The following is a 10037-nucleotide window of genomic DNA, read 5'->3' on the forward strand; positions in this document are numbered from 1 at the left end:
GATTAAAGTGAGAAGGAGTGGGATTAGACTAGTCTCCTCCTAACCTTAAAGTCTCTACTTCCATATACAGAGACGTTCAAGGAGGCCTGTACATTCTGTAAAACAGTCCTGATGGAGACATCACACAAACAGGAAATAGGTTAACTAGCCCAAAAGGGAAATGGCTGTGGACGTGGTGGTGGGGATCGTCTTCAAGTCAAAGAGGGGACATCGTTATCACCCCTCCTCGGGCAGAAACGGTGGGCTCAGCACAGCCCATCACCACTGTCTGACTCACTTGAAGCAGGTCACAACTTTCATCCCTCATCTAGGACCCCCAGGGGTGAGTCCCACTTTGTTCTCTCATCAAAACAGCACACAGCAAGCCACAAACACCAGGGCAGCAACGGGGACTTGCCACAGGAATTCAGCCCTAGTTGCAATGTGTTTTCTCCTCTGGAAGAGCGCACAAAGCTTTGTGTGGCTTGCTCAGGATCAATGGTCAGTCATTTGATCCCATAGGGAGACTTGTTACCTGGTGATGTTAAAGGGCCCCAGACCCAGTACAAGCTTTTCTGAGTGTCTCAGAGCCAAGCTGCCTGTTGATTTCCTTGTGCACGTATCTCACCCGGGGACCTCACGGGAAGCAGGATGTGGGCATTTCCCCGAGCTCCCAGCTGAACAACAGCCCAGAGAGCGAGAGTCTCATGAAGACTTGAACCGTACGCCTTTAGCACTAGTGGGCGGCCTGGGCACCCAGAAGAACACAAGGATGGTGGGTGATGCCAGGTGGATAGGTACGTGGGCCCGCGTGTGCACGTGAGAGCGCCTCACGAACTGCCGACAGCACGTTGAGACTCTGAGGAATGCTGGCTACCCCATGTGTAGACCAGGCCGACCTAAGTTACCTCTGGTTACAGATGTCTTCCTAAGGGCCAGGGTCACGTAACTGAAAGCCACAATCCAGAGTCTGCCTGTCAGAGCTGGAAGGCCCCCTCCATCCCAGGGCAGGCACCCCTACAGCATCCTGGGCAGGAGGCCCTCTCCCCCTGCTTGCACCTTCCCATGTGAGGAAGCTCACCCCTCTGCAAGCCATTACTCCTGCACTCAACAGGTGTGACCTTTCTCCATCCAGTTCTTGGACTTTGTGGGCCAGACACGTAGGCCTCGTCCTGACCACTTTCTCAATCCCATCCTTTGCCCTTTATCTCCGTAGCGCCACTGAGGTCAAGCCACAGCCACCCTTTGGCAGCTTTGGATGACGATGGCAGCCGTGTCCTAAATGGTCTTCCCCCTCCTGTCCCTTCTCCACCCTCCCACGGGGGACTCTTCCTAACCTCGGGCTGACAAGCTCCTTTCTGACTAAACCCTTCCACGATCTGGCCTCAACTGACCTCTCCAACCTCATTAATAATAATAATAACAATAATAATAATAATGACTACGACGATGATGATTGCCAACACTTATATAGCACCTACCAAACTCCAGACACGGCTTAAATGCCCCAAATGCATTGACTCACTTCATCCTCTCAACAGCTACAAAGACAGGGGTCTTCCAGCATCCCCCATCCCCCACCTTACACCCAGCTTCAATCTTTGTACAGCCCACACTCTCTCCTCTGGACGCTCACACACACTCTTCCCTTGGCCCAGAACACACCTCCACCTCCTCTCTGCCAGGCTAAGGTCATGCCTCCCTCAGTTCCCAGTCCGGACATCCCATCTTCTGAGCAGCTTTTGAGGAACCGGCCTCCCAAGTCTGTGCAGGTGCTGTGCTGGCTCCAGTCCACTTGTCCCCACCTAGCTCTGCTTCCTCCTGTGCCACATAGAGCTAAACCCAACAGGAGGCTGACTGAGAGTGATCAGAGGCACCACCATGGGGCCAGCGGCTGAGCCCGCCACGGTGGGACAGGTCCTGTAGGGCTCCAACTCTGCCTGGGCTCCTGTGACACTTCTCCCTTCCAGGTCTGGGGACTCCAAGTCCCGGGATGCTTCTCCATCCCTATTGGGTCCCCAGGACTGGCTACATAATCGGATGAGAATGAGGGCCCCTTAAGTCAAAAATTATGAAGCATTTCAACACAGCGACAACAGAGCATTAAGCCAAGAACACAGCCCTTCTGGGCATAGGGCTCTGTGGCTGCAGGTTGCATGCCTGTGACACCCACTCTGTGGGCCCCTTCACCCTGCTATGCTTTGCTAATGGCCCTCTTTTGAGAGTCTGGTCCTGAATGATAAACATGTGTCCTATCTACCTACCAAGGTCTCCCGGCTCCTGGTCTGAGTGCAAATCCTGCCTCCCCAAGGTACCTGCTGAGATCCTTTCTAATCTGGTTGTGGGGGGGGCCTCCCTACGGATAAGCCTTGTCCCCTTGTACCTGGAGCTCTCATTTACTTGTTCACACACATTTCCTGACACTCCCTGTGGGCCAAACCTGGGATGGGGTGGGCGTCCCAGCAGGTAAAAGCCTAGGAAGTGTGACTGCAAGGCAGAGAGGGGACCTCCAACCAGTCCAGGGTAGGCTTCCCAAAAGAGCTAGTGTCCGAGGAGGTTCGGGAATTATCCCAAACGCAGGGGAGGGGAAAAGAGAGCCAGGGACAGAACATGCCGAAGTCCACAGGCCAGAGATGGAGACGAGTTTGAGGAGCTAAAGGATGTTCGTCTGATCAGAGGTTGGGGTGCGACTGGCGATATGGCAAGAAGTGGGGCTGGAGGGTTCTGTGGGGTCAGCGCATGCTGACTGGAAGCAACCCACAGGCCACGCTGGACATTTGCTCCAGGAGCAGGGGGGAGCTGTGATGTGGTCAGATTTTCATTGCATATATTCCTGGGGACTGTGGCCGAAGGAGGATTGGGTGGGATGAGGCTGAGGGCTAAGAGACCAGCAAGGAAGCTTTTCAACCATTGAGAAGAGAGGTGGTAGGAACTCGGAGCAAGGTGGAGTTGGGGGGAGAAGGGCTCAGTTCAAGAGGCGTTTTTGAAGGAACATTGATGAGATTTGCGATGGACTGGCTGGAGAGGCAGGTGGTATGTGAAGGGGAACAAGGGTTTGGGCAGCTGGATGGGATGGCTTGAATGGGGGTGGGAGGACATAGGGTGGGGTGGATAGAAGCTCACAAGTTTGTGTACATCTGGAGATCATGAGGCCTGCAATACAGAGAGACGGAGGCATGGTTTGCACTCAGCCCTCTCTGCTGCAGAGCCAAGGTCTTCCCACTACCATCCACTCTACCCTGGACAGCAGGTACACCGACCTGGTGTGGGGCCATGGCCTGCACTCCCCTTGTGCGATGACCTGGCCCAGCTTCCCTGGGTGTCAAACAGGGAAGTCTGCTGAAGAAGAACTCCCAGGCCCATTCCATGTCCACAGCCCAGAGCAGCCCTTCATGCTCAAAACCCCTTTATGCTCTTATGATTACTGAAGACTGCAAAGAGCTTTTGTGTGTTATAGCTATCGATTGGTGGCCCTACTTAATAGGCTAAATAATGCCCCTCAAGGGTGGCTGGTTAGCTCAGTTGGTTAGAGCGTGGTGCTAATAACACCAAGGTTGCCGGTTCAATCCGCACATGGGTCACTGTAAGCTGCGCCCTTCTTAAAAAATAAAAATAGATGGACACTTGTCTCATTAGGGAGACCGCTTCAGGGATGATGTAGATGCCTGATCATTGTGCTGTACACCTGAAGCTGAAGCTGAACAATAATGAATGTCAACTATAATTTTAAATATATATATATACATATACATATACATATATATATATATATATACATATATATGTATGGCTACAAGAAGTAGAGTACAGCATAAGGAATACAGTGGAAATGTAACAGCTGTATGTGATGTCAGAGGGGTAGTAGATTGGGGGAGGGGGTTATCACTTTGTGAGGGGTATAAATGTCTAACTACTACATTGGTTTGTACACCTGAAACTAATAATAATTTAAGAAAAGAAAAACATTAAGAAAAACAAAAATAAAATAATGTCCCTCAAAAGAGGGCCATCCTCATCCCTGGAATCTGTGAATATGTTACTTACATGGCAGAGGGATTTGCAGGTGTGATTAAGTTAAGGACCTGGAGATGGGGAGATGATCCTCGGGTATCCCTATGGGTCCAATGTCGTTTCTAGGGTCTCTATAAGAGGGAGGCAGGAGGTTCAGAGTGAGAGAGGTGATGTGATGATGGAAGCAGAGAGAGATGGGACAATAGAAGCTGAGGTCAGAGCAACGTGGTCACAAACTAAGGAATGCGGGCAGCCTCCAGGAGCTGGAAATAGCAAGGAACAGCTTCTCCTTTAGAGCACCCAGAAGGAACACAGCTCTCCGACACCTTGATATGAACCCCTGTGAATGTTCCCTTGTATAGCAGAGTGACTTGCAGGTGTGATCAAGGATCTTGACGTGGGGAGATTGTCCTGGATTATCCCAATGTCATCACAAGGGCCCTTAGAAGAGGGAGGCCAGAGGGTCAGAGTCAGAAGAAGGTGATGTGATGATGGAAGCAGGGGGAGAAAAGGCAATGGGGTGTGGGGCCGTGAGTCAAGAAATGGGCAGTTTTAGGAAGCTGGAAAAGACAAGACATGGATCATCCTCTCAAGATTCCAGAAAGAAACAGCCCTGTTGACACCTTGGTTTTGGTTCATTGAGACCATTTCAGACTCCTGACCCTCAGAACAGTAAGAGAATCAATTTTTGTTGTTTTAAGCCATTAAGTTTGTGGTAATTTGTTACAGCAGCAATGGGAAACTAATACATCACAGTAGAAATCAAAAACTTTTAAAAAAAATCTGTTTAAAAATAACAATAAGTGTATTTCTTGTTAACATAACAATATTTTGTATTTAAAATAACTATATATTTAAAAACATTAGTGGGGCTGGCCCAGTGGCTCAGGCGGTTAGAGCTCCATGCTCCTAACTCCGAAGGCTGCTGGTTCGATTCCCACATGGGCCAGTGGGCTCTCAACCACAAGGTTGCCAGTTCAATTCCTCTAGTCCCACAAGGGATGGTGGGCTCTGCCCCCTGCAACTAGCAACGGCAACTGGACCTGGAGCTGAGCTGCGCCCTCCACAACTAAGACTGAAAGGACAACAACTTGAAGCTGAACTGCACCCTCCACAACTAAGATTGAAAGGACAACAACTTGAATTGGAAAAAAGTCCTGGAAGTACACACTGTTCCCCAATAAAGTCCTGCTCTCCTTCTCCAATAAAAATCTTAAAAAAAAAAAAAATAGTGAAAAGAATGGTTTCCTTCCTTCCTTTTTAGATTTTTGTGAATCTTTTTATGTCTGACGTCACAGAACACAGCTCAATTTTCATATCTGTTTCTGCATTCTGATTTGTTGTTTTGGTTGAAGTATATAAAGAAAATTTGGCCTCACACAGCTATGTAGGTGGGAAAAGGAGGAGCATTTTAATAGCTTTTTCAGATAATAATGGATATTCTTCTGTGATATAAGTAGTGTCTCAAAGGTTAGTTGCAATTGGAACTTGAAACCATGTCAATGACCTTGTCAGACTCTTTGTTGCACTGAAATCCATCGGCCTTCACTTTGAATGGATCTTTCACCCACGTCTGATTCTAGCCTTCCTAACCCTTTGCTGCCCAGAGGACATGGCAGTCCATTTACTGGGGGCCCTGGAATGTGCTGAGGTAAACTTGGCCCTAGTGGGAGCTGGGCCAGGCAGAGGGCAGAGGTGACAATAGGATGGGGGTGGCAGAGCAGTTCAGGACAGCAGCTTTGGGCACAGCCAGCTGAGATCTTTAGATGGCTGTTGATGACAAGCTGGCATTGCCTCATCCCCTCCCCATAGCCAATTACAACATAATTAAAATAGCTTTTCCACCCCTGGCAACTGCCTGGCTTCCTGTGGGGACAGGAAATAGTTGGGGTTTGTGGTAGCCAGCTTCAAAGATGGCGCCCAATGATTCTCATCTCTTGGTATTCGCCTTGTGCATTCCCCTCCTACACTGAGCAGAGCTGACCTGTGTAACCAACAGGATGTTGTGGAAATGATAGAGCGTGGCTTCCAAGAAATGGCTATAAAAAACATTGCAGCATTTACTTTCCTCTCTCTTGGATCACTTGCTCTGGAGAAAGCTAGCCACCATACTGTGAGCATAGACACAGCTTCAAGGGGAGATCAATGTGATGAGGACCTGAGGCCTCCAGCCAATAGCCATGTGAACCAGCCATCTTGGAAGTGGACCTTTCAGCCCCAGTCAAGTCTTCGGATGACACTAGTCTCAGTCAACATCTTGACTTCAGTTTCACGAGAGACCCTGAGCCAGAACTGCCCAGCAAAGCGGTGCCTGAATTCCTGGCTCACAGGCACTGTGTGGATTAATCAGTATTTATTAATGTTTTGGGGTGATTTATTATGCAGCAATAGATAACTAATACAGAGTTTCTCAGAATTTAGAGGATCTAGGTATGGAAGAAACAGGTTCTGCCCCAAACTTTGCTGGTGATAGATTCTTCTGCCCCCAGATTCTTGGCCTGTAACCCCTTGGCCCAGCCAAGAGCAAAAAAGATCTGTTCCCAGCACTGCACACTGGCTGAGGTTACAGCTGGGCCATCTGCCTCAGTGGACAAAAAGGGCTTGTATGTATGTAGTGTGGCAAGGGGATGAAGGGTGGTATATTAATTTGCTAGAGCTACCGTAACCAAATACCACAAACTGAGTGGCTTAAACAGAAATTTATTTTCTCACAGTTCTGAAGGTTGGAAGTCCAGATCAGGGTACCAGTAGGTTTGGTTTCTCCTGAGGTGTTTTTCTTTGGCTTGCAGATGGTCACCCTCTTAACATGGTTGTCTTTGTGTTGACACATGTGCCTGGTGTCTCTTTGTGTGTCCAAATTTCCTGTTCTCATAAGGACACCAGCCATACCGGATTAGGCTCCACCCTAATGGCCTCATTTAACTCAATCACCTCTTTAAAGGTCTGATCTCCAAATATCGTCACCTTTGGAGGTACTTGGGGTTAGGATGTCAACATACGGATTTGGAAGCAGGCACAGTTCAGCCTGTAATAGGTCATGACAGCTTATTTGTGCCTGAGCCAAGGGGTTGCAGGTGGTGGGGAAGAGTATGAAGGAGACAGAACTGGGTGTGGGAACAGGACCCATGATCAGAGAAGGAGAGTAAGACTCAGGGTAGGCTGCCTGCCATCTTTCTGGGAATAGGAGAGCCAGGACGCAAACATACAGTGCCTGAACCCCCCTGAGTGGGCACATAATCCAGTGTGGGTCTCTCTGTAGCCAGAACTTCATTGGTCAGCCCAGTCACCATATCAAATCGTGGAGCCTTCAGGAGGGTGGAAATTGGACTTTGGGCACCAGCCCAGCCCAGCAGAGGGGACCTGTAATGGGGGCAACCAGAAAGGCCACAATGTAGACAGGCCCAGGGCCAAGATGACATTGAACCTGCACCTCCCTCCTGGACCTCTTCATGCCAGAGCCAGATGTTTGCCCATCCTACATGGCCTCAGCCTTCACTGTGGCTGAGAAATATTTCTGCAGCTTCTGTAACAGCCCCCAAACTTTTTTTCACTGACTGGACCAGTTTATGGTTTCTCAACATGCTTTTCAACCTAACTGATATTTATACATCTCCCTACCTAATGACAGCAGAATGCACGTTCTTTCCAAGTGCACATGGAACATTTACTAAGACCATTCTCAGGGCCACAAAAGAAACCTCAATTAATTTAAAAGGATTGAAGTGCGTTTCCACCTTAAGAAACTAGAAGAAGGAGGAGGAGGAGGAGGAGATTGGTGAGACCCAAAGTAAGACGAAGAAAGGCATAAAAATCAGAGTGGAACTCAAATAAATGAAAAGCAGAAAAACAATAGAGAGACTTCTAGTGTGAAAGGATCAGAGAACAGTCTCTTTTCAGTTCTTTGGAAGAAGGTGGATAAAAAGAAACTTCTTTAAAAATGGCAATGGTATCAGAATTCCTCAAGCAGGCCTGGTTTATTGACAATGAAGAGCAGGAATACATTAACACTGTGAAAGGATCCAAAGGTGGTCCCGGGTCAGCAGTGAGCCCCTATCCTGGCTTCAATCCATCCTCGGATGTTGCTGCCTTGCATAAGGCAATAATGGTTAAAGGTGTGGATGAAGCAACCATCATTGACATTCTCACCAAGAGAAACAATGCACAGCGTCAGCAGATCAAAGCAGCATATCTCCAGGAAAAAGGAAAGCCCCTGGATGAAACTCTGAGGAAAGCCCTTACAGGTCACCTTGAGGAAGTTGCTTTGGCTCTATTAAAAACTCCAGCCCAATTTGATGCTGATGAACTCCGTGCTGCCATGAAGGGCCTTGGAACTGATGAAGACACTCTGAATGAAATTTTGGCATCAAGAACTAACAGAGAAATCAGAGAAATTAACAGAGTCTATAGAGAAGAATTGAAGAGAGACCTGGCTAAAGACATCACCTCAGACACATCTGGAGATTACCAGAAGGCTTTGCTTTCTCTTATTAAGGGTGACCGATCTGAGGATTTTAGCCAAAGTGAAGATTTGGCTGACTCAGACGCCAGGGCATTATATGAAGCAGGGGAAAGGAGAAAAGGGACAGATGTGAATGTGTTCAATACCATTCTTACCACCAGAAGCTATTCCCATCTTCGCAGAGTGTTTCAGAAATACGCCAAGTACAGTAAGCACGACATGAACAAAGTTCTGGACCTGGAGATGAAAGGTGACATCGAGAAATGCTTCACAACAATTGTGAAGTGTGCCACAAACAAGCCAATGTTCTTTGCTGAGAAGCTTCATCAGGCCATGAAGGGTGCTGGAACTCGTCATAAGACATTGATCAGAATTATGGTTTCTCGTTCTGAAGTCGACATGAATGATATCAAAGCATGCTATCAGAAGTTGTATGGTATCTCTCTCTGCCAAGCTATCCTGGATGAAACCAAAGGAGATTATGAGAAAATCCTGGTGGCGCTCTGTGGAGGACAATAAACATTCCTTTGATGGTCTCAAGCTTTTTTTGATCAGAAAATTTTTTAATCATATCTTTTCATTCCATATTATAGACTTAAATAGGAAAGTTTCTTCAGTAGTATTAGTCCAGCTAACTGCCTTCTGAAACTGTAGCCTATAAATCATTTTTTGTATCACAACTCTGTATAATAGAAAAAAGTTTTTGAAAAATATATTTACCCCGACTATAAAACCCCATAAATAGGTTCTAGTAACATTACCTGAGAAAGATGTCTATGTAACAGAAAATAAAATGATTTTACAGGACAAAAAAAAAAAAAAAAGAAAAACAATAGAGAAAAATCACCCAATGAAATCAAAGCTGGTTCTTTGAGATCAATGAAACTGATTAACTTCTAGCCAGAGTGACCAGTAAAAAAGAAGACACTACAGAAGTGACTTCACTATAGAGTCTATGGATAGTTAAAGAATAAAAAGGGAATATTTTGAACAGCCTTATGCTAATAAAATTGACAATTTAGATGAAATGGACAAATTCCTTGAAAAACATGATTTACTAAAGCTCATTCAAGAACCAAGAGATAACAAGAATATCTATCTAGTAAAGACTTCGAATTTGTAGTTAAATACCTTCCTACAAACAAAATTTCAGGCCTAAATGGCTTCACTAGACCTGGGAATTCTAGCAAACATTTAAAGAAGAAATGATATACCAATTCTATGCAAACTTCCAGAAAATTGAACAAGAAGAAATATATCCCAATTCATTTTATGAAGCCATTATTTCACTGATACCAAAATTAGACAACAGTATTATAAGAGTTAAAAAGCTATAATCCAATATCATTTATGAACATAGAAACAAAAATTCTTAACAGAATTTTGGCAAATTGAATCCAATAACATATAAAAAACTGTCTCAATTTTTGTTTATCTGGGAATGTCTTTATTTCACTTTCAGTTTTTTTGTAAAGATTTTTATTAAAATATACCTAACATAAAATATTTTATTTGTTTCAGGTGTACACCATAGTTATTCAACAGTACCCACCTGGCACTATACATAGTTAATAACATATTTCTGATT

At 46.1% G+C, this 10037-nt stretch overlaps 1 protein-coding gene across 1 annotated transcript; it reads left to right on the plus strand.

Moving 5' to 3' along the window:
• The first annotated feature begins 7914 nt into the window (after positions 1-7914).
• Positions 7915-9251, plus strand: LOC308492543 (annexin A1). Its single transcript, XM_081037682.1, has one exon. The coding sequence runs from the start codon at positions 7928-7930 to the stop codon at positions 8966-8968; it is 1041 nt and encodes a 346-aa protein (XP_080893808.1). The 5' UTR covers positions 7915-7927; the 3' UTR covers positions 8969-9251.
• Positions 9252-10037: the final 786 nt, after the last annotated feature.

This window comes from Rhinolophus hipposideros, assembly GCF_964194185.1.
Source record: "Rhinolophus hipposideros genome assembly, chromosome: 24".
Taxonomy (NCBI): domain Eukaryota; kingdom Metazoa; phylum Chordata; class Mammalia; order Chiroptera; family Rhinolophidae; genus Rhinolophus; species Rhinolophus hipposideros.